This window comes from Sciurus carolinensis, chromosome 4 (genome assembly GCF_902686445.1).
Source record: "Sciurus carolinensis chromosome 4, mSciCar1.2, whole genome shotgun sequence".
In the NCBI taxonomy this organism is placed as follows: domain Eukaryota; kingdom Metazoa; phylum Chordata; class Mammalia; order Rodentia; family Sciuridae; genus Sciurus; species Sciurus carolinensis.
The window spans coordinates 69519345-69537979 of record NC_062216.1 but is presented as its reverse complement, the minus strand read 5'-3'; the positions used below and the strand labels follow the sequence as shown (position 1 = coordinate 69537979).

At 44.4% G+C, this 18635-nt stretch overlaps 1 protein-coding gene across 2 annotated transcripts in view; it reads left to right on the top strand.

The window, feature by feature from the left end:
- Positions 1 to 18635, top strand: part of Cracr2a (calcium release activated channel regulator 2A) — a 131670-nt gene that overhangs the window by 69817 nt on the left and 43218 nt on the right. For both annotated transcript variants that reach the window (XM_047550077.1, XM_047550076.1), the window contains exons 7-9: positions 10589 to 10679; positions 13813 to 13908; positions 15762 to 15949. In XM_047550077.1, the coding sequence (XP_047406033.1) occupies positions 10589 to 10679; positions 13813 to 13908; positions 15762 to 15949 (375 nt within the window). The remainder of the gene's footprint in view (positions 1 to 10588; positions 10680 to 13812; positions 13909 to 15761; positions 15950 to 18635) is intronic.

Genomic DNA, 18635 nt, shown 5'->3' with positions numbered 1-18635 from the left:
CATATGTACACAGAGGGTCGTAATACCCGATTCATTCCACAGCCCTTCCTATCCCATGCCCCTCCCCTCCCCTCACTCCCCGCTGCCTAGTGCAAAGTACCTCTATTTTTCCCTAGGAACAAACTCTTTATTGGGACTTCCCTTCAAACAGAAGGGAGACACAGCACTGACCCAAAGATTGTCAAGTTGGCCAAAGGGCAAAGGAGAGAGCTGACTTTATTCATGCAGAAAGGGTGGGCTAGGGTTTTGTTAATTGGGTTTAGTGGTTTTCAAAAGGTGTTTTTTCTTTTCCCGGGTCAGTACTTCAGCCTTGAGGGAGGGGAAGTCAGCAGTCATCCTGGTGCCAAAGCTACATCTCTCGTATTGGTGCCACTTCCTGCACCCACATCTTCACTCTCTGAAAAGGAAGAGTTGCTGTCGCTGTTAGAGAACACATAGATGGGGCGTGCTGAAAACACAAATCATTCCAGTGACAAGTTAGGGGCCTTGTCCATGACTCCTCAACAGTGTCATCCTTTACGGAGAGTCATGGCGAGAGTGCCCTAGCTTTAATGACACACCTGGTTTCTGAGGCCTTTAAGACTGTTTGAGAGTGAGAGGGTGGGGAGGGTCATCTCTTGCTCCGAGTAGCTAACATACCATGAGCTAAGGCAGGAGAGCAGAGAAGAGCAGCTCTCAGGCCTTTAACTGCTAATAAGCCAGGAGTTAAGGCCCAGGAGTGCATCTGCCCTTTTCAGTGGATAAGCGGCCACTGACAGCCTCATTGCCCCCTCAGGATTTTTACTCTTAATTGTAAGGGGTGTTGTTTTCCATGGGGTTCCCGATGGTCTCCTATGTGTACTTGGGGAAGCTCCAGACAGCAGGTGTCAGAGGCCCAACCTCAGAGTGTGCTGGTGCGTGCGTGGTCAGAAATAACAGAACTCGCTTCACCTCATTGCTAGGGATTTTTAAATTGCATATTGAAAATAAGAGGATCCAAGTATGAGAACATCTAATTTTCCGCCCCCTTGTCTTTTAGGGCAGAGGTTGTAGAAATCCCAGATTTGGGTCAGAATCCAGGTACATGTTTGACTCTGATGCGTATCCACTTGGAAGTAGCTACGTCCCATTGGGCAAGGTGGTGGACAAAGGACAGTGCAAAACCTGGAAATGAAGCCTAGTTTCTCTACTAAACTTGCAGACTAAGATCTTTTCCAGCTAGGCCCCCATTTCTCTCTGAGGATGTGTGTGGGGGGTGGGGAGGTTGGATTGCAACTGAATTCCCAGAGCAGAAATTCAGAGAACTGTACATTTTAGCATGAGGGTTATGGGGAGTTTAGATATAAGAAAGAACTTCCAGCCATCACAATTAGCAAGGTCTTTGCCATAGAAAGCATTGTCTACATTGCCTTTTCTGGGGGAAAAAAAAGCTTGAAATCTCCAGAGGACATGGAATGCCACTGTATGAAGCACAGAAAGTTTCAGATCTTTTTTTTTTTTTTTGGAACTGGGAGTCGAACCCAAAGCTTTGCAAATGCAAGGCAGATGCTTTGCCACTGAGCTACATCCCATCCCATCCCAATTTCAGATCTTTTGCCAGAATCACCTAGGGATGCTGGGGTCCCACCCCAAGGGATCCCAATTCATTTGTTGTTCAGTGGGAGTTTAAAGTCTGCATTTTTAAAGTATTGGGGTAAGGATAAATTACACTGTGTCTGGGGAGTGCTTTGAGCTCTCTGAAGGAAAGTACTTTCTAGATCAAAGGCCAGCCATAGGCTGAACTGTCAGCCTTGTTCTGGCTGGCTCAATCCTCCGAAGCTCAGTGGCCTGGGGATGCCACACTAGCTGTCTGTTTCCTGTCATTGGAAGATCACACTTGGCCTCAGTGAATTTGGCAACACCTCCTGTTCCCTCCTTGGAATCAGTGCCTCATCTGCCCAGTTTTACCTGGTCCAGCTGAATCAGGCCACAGACAGTCTCTCGGAAGCTCAGAGGCCCTTAAATTGCAGTCCTTCTCAGCCACTGTCCAGGCACTTTCTATCTAGAGTGATTTCCCTAGGCTCCAGGAGGATGACAGACAAGGAAGAAATATGTCCTACAGCCTGACAGGCAGCTGAACTATAACAGCTGGCACCCCAGCCTCGAAGAATTGGTATTCTGTGGTGTGGAGCTCTGGGGATGTGAGAATATTTGCAATGGAGGGATGTCACTGTGTCCTTGGTCTTGCCTCCAGATACAGCAGCAAATTAAGCATCATATATGTGGTGGGTGACCCTTCCATTCTACAGGGCTCTCAGACCTGCGCAAGGCCTCAGCTGCGAGGCTTTTGCATGTTAACTTTCTTTGGAATTACCTGAGGACGTTTTTCTTAAAAGGTAGATCCCTTTCCTGGGGAGTCTGCATCTGTATGTGTTAGGGATGGGGCCCAGGAATGGGCATCAGGATGCACATCCAGGTGATTCTGATGCAGATAGACTGCAGACCACGCTCAGGACATGCTGCTCTGGCCTGTTCTTCCAGAGGTATCAACCTGCAGAAGGTACACCCCAGGGTGCTCTTCCAATCTGTCATTTCAGTCCTGTTTATAGGAAAAAGATAAAGAGTTCTTGATGAGGACTCTCAATGAGGTGATGACTTAATCAAACACATGCGTTTTATGGGCATATTATTATCTGAGGCAGAAGCACACTGTGAACAAGGCCCTGTGAACAAATTGAAAGGTGAGGACTATTTGTGCTCTGTGCACACCACAGGCATGATTTGTAAACCTGACTAATGAAAAATGGTTTGATTTGTAGGATGGGAGAAAACTGCAAAGTTAGTTTATACCAGGCAGCAGAATCTAATTAGGAAGAAACCATCCATCTTGAAAATCCAATTGATGACTTCACAGCCTTTGCAGAATTTTCTACAAACTCTTGTGTTTTCCTTTCATTCATCTGTACTACAATTGTGTGTGTGTGTGTGTGTGTGTGTGTGTGTACATGCTTAAGAGAGAGAGAGAGAGAGAGAGAGAGAGAAGCAATATAGAGTTAGAGACTGCTTTCAGGGAAACATGAAAATCCTAAAAACAGGATTTCTGTATTCAGGGTCCATAGGCTGCAGCTTCCTAAAGAAGGCAGCAGGGGGCAGTGGTGAGGCTGAGTCCCTACTTGCCTTTCTCATCCCAAGCACAAAGCTCTCTGTGGCAGAGCTGCTTCCATTTTCTCCTGGAGAGTTCTACAGCTGAGGGTCTTCACTCTGTTCTGTGCCTGGCATGATCTTGCCTCTCTTCAGCCCGGGCAAGGCCACTTGCCTTGCTATGGTTCAAGCTCATTCCCCAACTGACAGATTCCTGGTGGAATGTGGGACACTGACAATCCTAAATGCAAACGTATGGAGTTGTCAGTTTTACACCTTTGGATGCTTAGAAAACATTGTGATGACATTGATGGAATCATGGGACCTGGAATCATGGGACCTGGAGTCAAGGCCTGGGTGTTCTCCCCACTTTGGTCCTTAGTGATTTGGTTACTTCACTATTTGACCCTCCCTTTCTTTACATGCAAAATAAAGGGGTCGGGGATACATGAGCTTTTGAAGCTCACCATCTGAGATGGAGAGGAGTGGCTCCCCCACCTTTGCATTTGTGTCTTGTCAGTCTTTACAAACCAGGAACCATACTGATCAAACTACTGCCCACCCACAGACACATGACATCAGAATTACAGCCATCCAAAGCCTGGAAACTCTGCCTTGAGTTCAAGCTCCTGAAATGTATAGAGAAATGTCACTTTTTCCCTCTGAGGTCAAGGTTACCCATTCATGTAAGAAAGGGAGAATTAATTTTTTCTTGGAATGATTTCAGCACTCCCCTGCCTAGAATGTAGGAGTGGACTGGATGACTTCCTGAGACCTTCTGAACTCCCAACAGATTTTATTCATAAGTGAAGGCAAAGGAGAAAAGAAACAAAAACAAAATATTTTGACCAAGCAATATTCTGTAGCAGGAAGGCCTTGGCCTGTTGCAGGACCTGGAGCCCTGGTGGTATTGAGTACTAATAATCCTCAGTATGCAAAATACTTTGTGAAAGTTAATTAATTTTCACAGTCCCTGTGGGAGGCTGGCAGGGTAAGTTATTGCCAACTGCATCTCACCTTCCAGTTCCTTGCAAATGATCTTTAAAGGCCTATCAGAATCTAAGCCTTTTATTTATACTGTGGAATAATGATTTCTCCACCCCACTTCCTTCTCTCATATTCCATCCTTAGCTCCCCAGTACCACACACACACACACACACACACACACACACACACACACGGTCAGCCTATAGAAAGGAACATTTGCCAGAGTTAGACATCTGAATCGGACCCAGGATTTTGCCCTGGTTTAAATAGGACTCATCCTTTCAGATCTGTCACTCCTTGAGACACTGTCAATATATAACTCTTACTCCTTGCTCTTACCTATTGAAAATCTCCCTTTTCTGGACTCAGCATTTCTTAACTTTTTCCTTGAAAACTCCACCAGCCTCCCTACCATCAGAGCAGGCGGGTCCCTCCACTTCCTTCCATCCAGGTTCTGAGGTCACAGGATTACTATTGGCCACAGCCCAGGACAGCACTGTGGGCTGGACTTGGTGTTCTTAGATGCTAAATGCCTAGTGTGCAGAGACCATGGCTTAGGTCTAAACTGTTTTACTGAGTGATACTTTAAGAAGGGGTTAATCAACACTTAGGTGGTGATGTATCAATCTCCCTATTTTCAGTCTCCTTGATGGAGCCACCTCAGGTTTTCCATTCCTATGTCTTCTGCTTGCCGATGCTACAGCATTCTTACACACATTTTTTCATACCTTGTATGCCAAGCTAGTGCATGATTTGCTCCAGTTTCTATTTGCCCCCTGGGTTGATATCTAAAGAAGGAATAGAGACTCTCCAAATGGGGTCCAGAGGCCTCTGAAGAATCAGAGAATTTATTTAATTAGAATTTGTTAAGTGCATTATACAATAACCTATTGGGCTGGATAGTTCCATATTTATTATCTTTCTTAATTTTCATAACTTCTTTCTAAAGCTGGTATTATCATCTGATATTTTAGATATATAGAACCTTGGACTTACTGAGGTGATGCAACTTGTCCAAGACCAGAAGGCTTTTAAATGTCAGAACCAGGATTTGAACCCAGGCCTTCTAATTCTGGGTCTAATGAACTCTGAAGCAAATGTGTCAGCAAAGGGTTATGACCTGGACTACCATGGAAGGTGCCACAGGAACTATTCAGTCACTGTGAAAGAGAAAAAAAAGGGAAGGCAGATATTAGTGCCTATGACCATTGCTGACTCTGGCTACTTCTCTGTACATTTGCCCTTCTGTCTTACTGAGAATGCATGTCTCTTTCACTCCCTTTTCTTTTCTTTATTAAAATATTTTTTAGTTGTCAGTGGGTCTTTTATTTTATTTATTCGTTTATATGCAGCACTGAGGATCGAACCCAGGGCCTCACACATGCCAGGCAAGTGCTCTACCACTGAACCACAACTCTGGCCCACTTCCTTTTCTTCATACCTCTTCTGTCTCTCCCCCTCCTCATAGAACTCAAAATGACTAGGGTCAAATACCAGAGACTGGGATAATTAGACACTGCTGTGGGTTGGGAGTTGGAGGCAGTATTTTGAGAATGACTTATAGAAGACAGGTTGAACAGTTATGCCACATATTATTAACTAATAGCACAGATAGCTGTACTACAAGTTAGTTGTCCTTGTCTTATTCAATATTTTACCAAAATTATGGCTAAAGAAAAATAAGAGGGAATGTTTTACAGTAATAAAAATTCACATCCAAATAGAAATGAAACATATGTAAATCTTTATGTACCAAACAACATAGCAGCAACATGCATAGACAGAAACTTAAAAGTTTTTCTAAAGGAAAACAAAGAAAATTTGATGAAAACAAGGAAGACTTTAACAAACTTATCTCAGATTTGATACATCAGCCAGGCAAAAGTACACTAAGGGTATAAAGAATTTTAAACCATCAAACAGTAAGCTTAAGAAATGAATGTAGAATTGTGTGCCTTATAAACAGAATTTATATTTTTCTCACAGAAGTTATTAAAAACTTGATTATGTTTTTAGCTACAGAGAAAAGGTTAATAGGTTTCAAAATGTAAATACCTTACTGGAATATTCTCTGACTATCAAACAATGAAACTAGAAACCAATAATTTGTACATTTAAAAAACACTCTTTTAAATAACTCTCCGATAAATTAAATCATAAAACCATTTACTTAGTGTATATTCTGCGTAAAATAAATTTGAAATATCAAAACTGGAAAGGCCACTGAGCATACTGGATTGTCAGTTGGGATCCACTTATACAATAAGCTGTAAAAATGGACATACACTAGTGAACATGAAAACTAACAGAAATCATTCAAGATCGTCCTGTGTGTCCAGAAAGCCAATGGCAAAACCACAAGGTGGAGGAGATATGATTCAGCAGCACCATCTTTAAAACAAAAACAATCACATGAATATAAGATTTAGAGGTTTTTGTTGATAAATGGGTTAAGCATTCATCAACTCTGCTGTGGCTGCCAAGAAAAGTCAATGTGATTTTAGGCTGCGTGGATAGATATGTGCCATCTAGAACAAGAGAGGCAATTGCCAGCTCTAATCAGACTCATGCACTGGGCATTCAGTGTAGGTTCCATGACTCAGGGAAAATAATTAGAACCCATTCAGAGAAGAGTGAAGGGAATGGTGTAGAGACTAAAAAAAAAAAAATCTATCTGAGACACTGTTAGAGGAAATAGACAATTTGGCCTGAACCCAAGGCAGCTCCTTGAAGTCTTGATGCTGTTCTCAAACATATGAAGCACTTTCATACAGAAGAGGGGTAAGGTCATGAGAAGGCAGGTTTCTATGATCCAGAATATTCCAAAGATGAAAGGAGTTCGTGGAGAGACAGCAAGTTCCCTGTGATGGAAGGTGTTCTTACCAAGTTGGGTAAATACTTGATGTGGACGTTGTGGCAAGGATTCTAACACTGGAAAAGAGAGGTGATTGGACCAGACAAAACTCCCCACCCTGAAATTCTTCAATTCCCCTAGAATGTAGTATTCCCTCAATATGGCCTGTGAGCTTCTGAGTCTGGTACCCCAAATTGCTAATTAAGCAGATTTCCAGAATTAACATTTTTAACACATGAAGGTTTGAGTGTACATAACCTGGTAGAGATAGCTTGAACCCAAATGAAACCTGAAAGATTCAGGAATACTGAAAATTAATCATCTGTTGTTAAATGAAGACACTCAAAAGCGCTCAAACAAGGGTTCCGTGAGGGTCAGAACGATGGTGGAATCCTCCTGGAGAAGATTTCAAAGTCTGTGTTGGTATGCATTAGGCAACACAAGTGGTTTTAGAAATCATGGTTAAATATATATGTGTGTGTGTGTGTGTATAAAATAAATATATATGTATATATATATAAAATAAGCAAACATGATGTTCGTCTCTTTCCTTTGATGGCAGGATGTGGCGTGCCTGGCTGGAACACTGCATGCCAGGTGTGCAGATCCTTTTAGAGTGTCTCTCACCACCGCTGCTTTCACAGCCCCTGCGGAGCTCCCTGCAGACACAGGCTTGGGCTCTGCAGCTCCAGCTCACACGCAACCTGCGTCTCTAATGCATTGCTCTGATGAGAGCTTTTATTGACTGAGCTTTTTCTTCATCTTCTGATTGCCCCTGAGCCTTTCCAAACCCAACAACCCTTTTATCCTTGAAACTAAGACCTTCTTCCTCTTAGAGAGTACTGTTCCCTTGCCCTTCACAGCCCATAATAATAATTACTAGAATAAATAACCCCATAAGTTTATTTAGGACTTTGTGTTTCTGACCACTGCACATCCGCTTTCCTGTTTGTCCTGACAATGTCAGGAGGAATGCAGAGCAGGTGCTACCTTGGATGGCAGGAGCACTTGCCCAAGGTAACCTGGAGGATATGAGCCAGTTCTGAGATCAGACATCAGGACACAGGGCTTGTGCTCAATGATGCAATGGTGGGAATAGCACCTTTGTGTTCCTGGTTCCTGGGACTGACATGTTCTGACTCAGGCTTGTCATGATGTCATTTAGGCCTGCAGAGTTTCCCAGGAGACTGGTATTTCCAAAGGCTTCATCCCACATTTGAATGTGGCTGGGCCCAGGATCACCAAGGTCTACCTGGAGTCCCAGGGTTCCTTCACAGTAGAGCCTTTGTATGCAAATACTAGTATAGTAAGCACCAATCAGAGATTCTACCTGCCTTCCCTCCATTTGTCTATACTGGTTTGTAAAATAATTTAATTCATGACAAGCAAACTGGCAAGTGAACGTGAAAAACAGAAAGAGTGTCAATTTAATCAAGTAAAAAAAAGCAAGCAAAATTAATAGGAGACTTTTAATGATATCATAGAATTAATGTCCTGCATGGTTATTAGGCATAAATGGTAAACAGTTTACATGAATGTCTGTAATTAGTATTACTTTAGCAGAGCCAAATCAATTTTTAAGTTGCTCTCAACTCACTTTATTAACTCTTCAGTATTTATATAGTTGGAATCACTAGCTAAAATTTTCCTTGATACCCTTTGCTATCTGAATTTCTTCAAACATAGGAGGATAGTTCTAAGGACCAAGAGAAAACCATCTTACTTTCTGAAAGTTTCTTCAAACTATATCTGTTTCTGACTCCAAAATGTCCATTCAATAGATGGACTTTTCCTTTTTAATTTCCCTCCAGGATTTCCTTTTTAATTGTCATGGGTTAGCTGAGGCAAATGTAAAATTCTTGAACACCTGTCATTTACCAAGAAGTGGTGTCTTACTCTTAGCCAAAAAGATATTTGTTACATCAGGGATGCTGAACACATTCATAAGGACAGGGCCTCAGTTCTTGGAAGTCTTGAAGGACTTCCATCTTCACTGAGCACATCCTGAGGCCACTGTGGTACAGTTCCTGAAAGTCAAGTCTCTGGTTTTGAGGGTACAGCCAAGAATGGGAACTTGAAGGCTGGTGCTCTGTTTTGAATAACCTTGACTATGGAGACTCACATTGATTTCTTTGTCTGAGTAAGATTTGTGATTTCTGAAGAGCTGGAAGAATACCAGTCAAAATGGTACCATGTTCATTACAGTCTGTACACGTGGTGCAAATGTGCCCCCTACTGGCAGTAAGTGAATAAGGGGCAGCAATTGGTCTATGGCAAAACGTAGGACACAGGGAAGGTCTGGCTCTGGATTGGAGTCCCAAGTGGACATGGGAGGTAGGGGTAAAATGATGGAGGGCTTAGGGGAATGACTCCATTTCCACCCATTATTTTGTGTTCAGAAATCTCCTCAGTACCTCTTAGAACTGAGAACTAGGGCCATTTCCCCAATTATTGAAGTCTCTTGCATCAGGGGCAGAGTGGGCTTTCCATCATTTAGAATGGCAGGTGACAAACTTTGGTGTGTGTCTGCACATGTGTGTTACACATTCAAAACAGGCCTTGAGAGCCATGATGTCAGCCTGTTCATGGAACCAGGAGTTCTCTTGATAGGAAGAGGACAGGGAGTGGAGCCCAGAAAGAGGATCATTCACTTCCTAGTCAGAGAAAAGGTACAAAAATGCAATCACTTGGATTTTTTGATGCTTCCTATGATGACTTCCAGTTTCAGGTCGAATGGCGACTTTGGGTCCTTCCTGTTTGAACTTGGAGGAATATTAGAAAGAGAGTCTATTGGGAGAGAAAGGAGAACCAAAAAAGATCATCCATGAGGAAGGCCTGCCAAACTTGTCTCCACAGCTTTGTCTTTCTCTGTAGAAGGAGAGTCCCCAGGCACTCATTTCCTGTCCTGTGGGTTCTTCGAAGTAGGGAGAGGATGATGAGCGTGAGAGCAGGCGTGAGGACATCCTGTTATCATCACCAGCCTTCAACCAGCCTCAGCCTTCTTGTACGTCACCTTTGGTTCAGTGACAGAGATGGCATGAACACTGAAATAGGTGTGGCCCTTTTCTTTGTAGAAGGCATGTGAAGTTTGTTGCTGAGAAACAGCATAGAATCTTTGGACTATCTTACGAAAAATGTGGGGATCACACAAACTTACACGAACGATGCAGGGAGAGTCTTCTGATAGTGCAGTGTCAGACTGTGGGGAGAAAGCATCCAAACTGGAAATGAGGGAAAGCAAGACACCGAACAGGACAGAAACCCACACAATGTAACTTCGTACTGTCCACACACACCCCTGTAGGAGTAGAAATGGTGAGTCTGGCAGAGGCTGGGGCCTTGAAATAAAGTAGAGTACAGGGAAGATGGATCCAAGGAAGCTTCACTGAGAAGCATCTGGATCAGCTGGGAGTGGTACCCGGGAGATGCAAGGAGGAGAGGTCCCATGACACCTACCAGCAGCCAGAGTGGGTCCAGCTAGGCCTCAGTGGTCTACACACCTGTTAGGTCAACTAATCCCAAGGGACTGATCCTGCAGTCATGGCTGACCTACTCTGTCATTCACCCCAACCGCCCCCAGCTCCAGAGAGGGTTCTGGTGTCTGAGCTCTAGGAACTATCACCACTCTCCTTTTGCCACCTCTGTAGGAAAATTGCTGCTTATGATGAAGAGATCCAGCATCTCTATGAGGAGATGGAACAACAAATCAAAAGCGAGAGGGAACAGTTTCTCCTGAAAGTGAGTGTCCATTCCCTGGGCTTGGCTAGGTTGACATATTCACCTCCCCTGAATGTAAGATCACAACACAACATCCCTACCGATAACGTTACTTGCTCTGCTTTACTCTCCCACAAGGAATTTGTCACCTTTGAACATGACATATAATGTACTCATTTATTTTTATTGACTGTTGTCTATCTCCCTCACTCACATGTAAACTCCACAAAAGCAGGAATCTTTATCTTTTACTTACTAATGTATCCTCATCTCTTAGGTGATGATTAGAACATAGTAAGTACTCAACAGAATTTGTTGAATCTATGAAGGAATGGGCAGGTGGGTGGATGGATGAAAGATAGTGCATACTTTACCATCTGAAGCAGCCTGGAGATTGGGTTTGACATTGGCTGGTCCCTAGACCTATATGGCAGACCCACCCAAACACACCAGTTCATTCCCAACCGGACAGCCATTGGAGACTAGGCTGCCCATTCTTTTCCCTTAGACACCTAGAAATGTAGTAGTCCAGGGAAAAAAAACCTCAGCTACCCTGAGAAAAAAATATAAAACTTGTACCCCTTATTCCTAGCTGACACATACTTGGTCCTTACCAAGTTCTGCTGTTTATCTTGAGAGGTCAGGACTGGTAAAGCTTTCCTGTACCAAGCTCAGGAGGTTCTTTTTGGAATATGTTCATAAAAAATGAAAAGAAAAGTTGAGGACTGGGGATGAACTCAGTGGTAGAGTGTTTGCCTAGCATGCACAAGGCTCTGGTTTAATCCACAGCACTGCAAAAAGAAAAGAAAAATAAAAACTATGGAATAACAGCCTCCACTGCTTCTCAGCACTAAGCCTGGGCTGTTGTCCCAACCCCTTCCCTTGGATGCATTTTTAATTTTATGCTGCTTCAAATTATCCACACCATTGCTCCACTCATTATCACAGATGTCATTCAAACTGAGAGAAATTGGAATGCTTCTCAGAAAAATCCAGCCATGTTCTCCAACCAAAGCCCCTGGAGGCTTGTCTGTGTCTGGACCACCCCGTTTTCTTTTTGAACTTGGAAACCTTCTGGCTGTCCCCAGTTGTTGAATGTGCAGAGACAGAGCTCACACCCTTCCATCAGCAAACCTAAAATAGTTTCTGACAACAGCAACTTCCCCTGGCCCCTGTGATAGAAGAGTCACCTCTTCATCCCAAATGATATGATATACAGAGGGGACAAGCTCTGCAGGCATTTTGCCCCCTCTACTCGGGCCATGACTGCAGTTTGAAGGCATGCTTCCAGATGCAAGCAGAGGGTTGTGGTGAGGAAGTTGGGAGTAGACAGAGGTCAGAGGAAAAATTCAAGGACAAATTAGGATCATTTAGGATGATCTGGCTATGATACAGTGCCCCTTGACTGTCCCCTTCATGTTTCTCTTTTCTTGATGCCAAATACCCAGAAACCTCAATTCTTAAATTTGTGCCTTTTTCCATGAACATGGAAACTCTTAAGATGTCTTTGGTAGTGCTATGAAGCCTTTAGAAATGTGGACTTCTGCCTGGCCACAGAGTGAGGATAGTGCTATCAGTTTATGGCATCATAGAAAACCCTCTAACCAGGTGTGGATCCTGGCTTTACGCTTTTCAGTGTGTTTAGTCATGAGGAAAGTTAGTTCTTGATCATTTGCACCCTCGTTAGTCCAGACTGAGAGATACTCCTGCCCCAGTGCTTTGTCCTGGCAGAGGCAACAAGACATTGTGCAGGCCCATTGTGGGCGTGGCAGCATCAGCATGGGAATTCTGGAGCCACTTGCTGTCCCCACAGCATTCTTCATGGGATACCTGTTCCATATGCAGCCACCAAGCTGAACAAGGCAGGTTCCCTGGTGCTGATTCTCTAGAAACATAGGTTGGGAGCAGAAGCCGGCTGGTCACATCCCCCATGGCATAGAACTAAGATGAGTATAATCACCTGTTCATTTTTCTGCCCATCGACCTGCCTGAAAATGGGCAGAGGAACCGGATAGCATCTACAGATGACCAACTGAGGAAACATTCTGTCCAAAGACCTGTAGCAAGAATGGCCATGATTCACCAATTGTCTGCCACCAGCTGTCATGCCAAACCTGTAGCCAGGATCTCCCGTAATCACCCTGGGCAGCATCCCCCAGCTGTCCTCCTTGGGAAGGCGTCTTCCTTTCATGGGCAGTCCTGGGGGCTCCAGCAGTTCCAGGGAAGTTATAATTGTTTCTTCTCTCTGCATATTTTACACCTCTGTTCTTCCTTGCAGCAAGTGTAGTGCTGCAGGTAGCATGAGCATTTTTGGTTTTACTTGTGTACAAAGAAACAGTGATCCCGAAGAATGATGCAGTTTAATTGGGAGATGCAAGGGTTAGGGAGCCAAGTCTCCTGCTGCTCCACTCAGGGCCCTTCCATCAGACCTGGCACTGTTGTTGAGAGTGTCAGGCATCCTGACACCCCACACACTTTCCTTTTAATCCCACAGCCAGGTCTCTTCACACCTGAATCATTAGGGCCTCAGCATCTCTGATTGGGGAAGCCCAATATAGGGCTAGAGGGGAGGGGGTTGCTGAGCTCAGGCACAGAGACATCACAAGCAGCAGGGCCTGGGAGACTCAATCCCAATGGAAAAATAGTGAGCTCTTCGACTCTCAAGAAGAAGTGTTTGGAAAACAAGGATCAGTTAAAGGGATCCTGTGGCAGTGCCCCAAATGGAACAGAATCTCCAGGTTGGAAGGGATTTTTGAGACCATCTACCTCCCCCTTCCACTCATAATTTACAGATGAAGAGTCAGAGGTCCAAGATTCAGTCAGGTCCCTATTCTTCCTGTCCAGTACTCCACCACTAATTGACACTGGGTCCATTTTGGGGGTAGGGGAAGAGTGGCAGTGCATGAATGTGGGTCATGGTCACACTCAGTGGGACTTCACATAGTGCCTCACTAGGCTCTTGGGCTATCTCTGTCTCATGGGTCCTTATTGATAGGGCAGGCAGTTCCCCAAAGCCCTGGAGTGTGGTGGAAGGGCCTCAAAGTGCAAAGAGGCAAGTGGCCTCGCCTACTAAAGAGTAGTTTCAAGTAGAAGGACAAGTCTCTAACCCAGGTGCACTGTGCACCCCATGCATCTCCTCTACCCAATGTGGCAGGACACGGAGAGGTTCCAGGCCCGCAGTCAGGAGCTGGAAAAGAAGCTGTTTGCTAAGGAGCAGGAGCTGGAGAGACTCAACCAGAAGCAGAAAAAGGTATGTTTTGCTAGTGTCCGCGGGGTATCAGGATCTTTCTTCCACCCTTTTCTCTGACTCTAGCTTGCTTTTCCTGCCATTCACTTATGAGCTTTTAATTTTAAATGAACTTTTAAATTTAATCTGAGAATAACCATGTGAGTGTACAAGGTAGCATTTAAAGTCACAGGGAAAGCCTTACTGATCCCAGGTAAAGCCTTTACTTTTCCAATGCCAGGTGTTTAATTTGAAAAAGTCACTAAGAATTCCAGAGGGAATCTACGGATATTTTCATATAGTCACACCCAGGGGCCACCAGAATGCCAAAACTAAAACTTATTTGAGGAAGGCTGCAGACAAGTTGCTCCCCTCTAGGATACCCATGGACACCTCTGGCTTAAAAGGGCTCTACAAAGTTTGGTGTATCCTTTGCCTGTCTGCCCACACACCTGGGCAAGGTTCTTCAGTCTCCATGGCCCCCACCACCCTGCAGGATGGATGAAGGCACAGACACTCTTCTTGAACTGCCTGACCCTCCAGGAGACAGATTAGATGGTGTGTTATGCAGGGCAGTGTCATTGTGGCTGGGGACACCCGACTCAGGGGCCCCAGGAAGACTGATTGCCTAGATAAGCCTCAGGCTCAGTGGCCTGCTTACCAAAGTGAGGGCTTATGGAGGAGAGAGGAGAGCGTGCCTCTGGCCTCCTGTCCATTTTGCCTGGTTCTGGAAGGAATCCAGCCCTGGAAAGACCCAGATGCATTGCTTCCCTGGGAATAGAGAAGGCTATTTTTAGCAACACATTAAAATAAGCTTTAAGCCACCCCTGCTAAGGCTGGGGACTGTGGCTGCTGCCCAGCTTTGAACTTGGACTTCGTTCTTTCTGCAGAGAGATAATGTTCACTCCAGGAACTGCTAGCCACCTTGCCAGTCCCCATCACAGTGGCTCCTTGCTTCTCCTACTCTTCTGTCTCCTCACCATGACACTTCATATTCTTAGCAATTAGATTTACTCCTCAAATGAATGATTGCCACTCGATTTAATTACTGCATGCTTGCCTGATTACACAGGAGCCTCTTGAGTGTCACACGAAATTCCTTGTTATTGCTTCCTCCTCCTCATACTGGCCACATTCATTAAACTGAATTTATTGATATATTCGATATATTCACCTCGGTTGACTGATTCCTCTGGTGAGAGGGTTAGAAGTCCTGCAAAGCATCATCCCTTGCTGAGCAAAGCCGAAGTTATCAAAATAGAGGGTTTTAGTTGCATTAGGGATATGAGAAAACATATGGGGTCTATTTGACCAGTTTAATTTATTCCCTAAGAATTTCCAGGGTGTCTGGCTACCATACGAAGATTTTTTTCTTTTCAGCGATTAAAGGAATTGAACTTATTTAGCTGAGAGATAATAATGAAATAAACAGATTTATTCTCGGCGTTCATAATTGGGAAGGATGGTTTTATAAAGAGTGTCACTTAACTGCATCAAGGAGAAGAAATTAGCTTAGAGGACAAAAGGGATTTAGGTTAGATCTCAAGACCATTCTGACTGGGATGAGAGACCAGATGGATAATGAAATTTCCTTTGCTAGTGGTCCTTTTGAATGGAGCAATCCCACCCCACTCACTGGCACGTTTAGTGGTCCTGTGAGGACACAGGGGAAAGAAGAGATGTGCTCCTTCCCGAGTGCAGAAGTGCCTGTGTGTCAATGAACAGCAGAACAATGCTGATTTAGGTTGGGGACCGGGCGAGCAGAGCAGGGGTGCACAGTGATGGCCAGCCAAGAAAGCAAGGAGAGGTCTGGGCAAGTAAGTGGCTTGCTGCTGGTAGTGGCTTGTCACTCCCTCTGCTTCCCCATTCCTTTCCAGCTGGAAGGCCAGTGTACAGCCCTGCATAATGACAAGCATGAGACCAAGGCTGAGAATACCAAGCTGAAGCTCACTAACCAGGAACTGGCACAGGAGCTGGAGCGGACCGCCCGGGAGCTCCAGGATGCTCAGCAGCAGCTGGAAATCCTCCAGCAAGAGGCCTGCAAACTGCAGCAGGAGAAGGAGATGTGAGTACCATTTTGGACCATCCTGCTGTCCTCCCTCCCCCTTGAGCTGCAGGCATGTTATCTCCCCATCCCCTTGTCTATGAAAAGGGGATTTGGGCTCCTTGTTCCCTGAGACTTCTAACCCCCTTCTAGAATTCAGAGACTACAAATTAGACCAGTACTGTGCCAAGCATTGCCTGGGATTCAGGCCTTCATCTCAAGAAATTGATTATGTGACTAGGAAGACATGCTATTCCACTAATAAATATGCAGCATTCTATGCAAATGCCAAAGGAATTGACATCCTTCTGAGGTCAGCAGGTAATTTGATAGGTGTGTGGCAGGGCTCTGGACCAGTCTCTCTAGTTCTGCTCATTTTCTCCCAACAGGGTTCTCCTGTGACTATGTGGGCCCAGGAGAGAACCCCACATCTGTCAGGTCTTGATTTGCCTGGAAACTCCTTTTTGTCCCTGACCATTGGCTCAGCTGGTTAGGTAGAGGCTCACCTGAGTGGGAATCAAGGAGTGGGTCAGTACATTAAGCTAGAGGGGTTGCTGCAGAATCAGACCTTTATCTTGTCTTAGGGATGTTAGGTGTTCTGAAAAAAGGTACTTTGAGACCCAAGGCAGTGGAACCTCACTTATTTATTTGCCCACTCATTTATCAACATAGTCATTGAATTATTCATTTAATAAACCCTTATTGCAAACTATTCCATGCTAGGTACCACACTGGACAATTAACATGTATCATTTATATTGATATAGTACCAGCCACATCAGGATGCTATCAGGTTATTTGAGAAATGTCAAGTGAGAAATTCAAGATTAAGCAGAACGGAATGCCTGGTAAGCTACCATCTTATAAAGGAAAACCTGATAGCTTCCTGATGTGGCTGGTACTATATCAATTCTGATTTGCAGATGAGAAAACCAAGGATCAGAGGTTTTAAGCAGCAGCCCCAGGATGCTGAATGTTAGACACACCTTGCTGACACCCCCAGAAAATAATGAGCCAACCAGAAAATACTTGCACAAGGGTGGAACTGGCCATCGTTCCCTTGTTTATGCCTGCATTCATTCTGCAAAAAGTCATTATTTGTTTAGTACCAAGGTAACTGAAAGGTACCAGTGAACACTGAAAGTTCCATTCCAGAGAAAAGGACAGCAGTGTTTATCAGCGCCCCATGCTTTGCGTATGTTAACACCCCCTGTCCACAAGTGAAAGCCCTCACTCTGTCTGACCACTGCAAGATTCTGTTGCATAGACCTAAATTAAATGTTCCTAGATCAATTTTGTTCATGTGTGGAATCCTGTACCATTTAGGATAAGGGTACAAGGAAGAAAATGTTTTTGGACTGAGAGTTTTACCCTACTAAGAGATCTCCAGTTGAAACAAAACACTCCCAAGTTGTTAACTTAAAAAAAAAAAAAAAAAAAAAAAAAAAAAAACTAAGCTGGGTGTGATGCAGCAAGTCTGTAATTCCATCACCTAGGGAGACTGAGGCAGGTAGATCTCAAGTTCAAAGCCAGCCTCAGCAACTTAGTGAAGCCCTAAACAACATAGCGAGAATCTGTTTTTTCAAAATAAAAAATAAAAGGGCTGGGGATATTCCCCCGGGGTTCAATCCCCAGTATAAATAAAAACAGAAAACAAGAACAAAAACCCACAAAAACAAAGCTAAGTCCTTCCATTCCAACTCTTGGCTGGCCAGTTGAGGAAGGACCATGTATTTCATTATAAACAAGCAAAATCAGTTCCTCCTCATTGAAAGCAGGTCAACAAGGCATAGGCATTTAACATTACAAACAGAATTAAGGATTCAGGCTCTTAAAATTCAATCAAGTTCTCAAAAGCAACTAACATCTGAGGGCACAACAAGCATTGGAACAGCAAATGGAAATCAACACCCAGAGCTGCAGCATCACAGCACAGCAGGAGATCCGGAGGCTCCTGAAGTCTTATCTTAATTAACCAAGCCAGGCACCATCCCTGGAGGTTGGGAATTGAAAAGAGGGAGGGGAGGAGGGTGAGGAGGAAGAGAGATATATGATCTCACAACCTTCACAGCTCCTTTTTCCAGATGTATTCTCGTGCAGTTAAAAGCTTTACTGGGGCCCAGAGAGCGAGTCCCGCCCAGGGAGCCCCAAAGCGAAGAGCAGGGAGAGCCCCAGCTTGCTCTCTGTAGGATGGACTCACAGACCACTACTGACAGGACCTCAGTGCTCAAATCCACCACCTTCACTTTATGCGGGAAGAAATGGAGGCTCAGAGAGGCTTAGTGGCCAACCCAAATTTACCTGAAGCTAGCTAGTGACAGAAACCAAGGGCAGAGTCTAGTTCTTCTGATGTTCCTGTGTCCCCCTGACAAAGTCTTGCTTCCTGATGCTGCTGCTCCAGAGCAGCTGGGAGGGGAGAGGGTATGGTTGGAGGTAAGCAGACTTAGTCACTTATCAGCCAGCATTCCAAACAGGCAAAATTAATTTTCCTATTCTCTGAAGATGCTCAAGGTAAGAGAACTGGATTTTAAAATGAGATTCAAGAAAGAACTCTCAAGCAAGGAGATAATATAAAGATGAAGGTCAGTTGATAAGCACTTCTCTGTTTATTTTTTAATTAACTTTTATCTTGAGTAGGTAGTTTATGATGAGCACAAAAGGATAAACACTCAGAGGTCTGTGCCCCCCCCATCCCCAGGACCCAGGT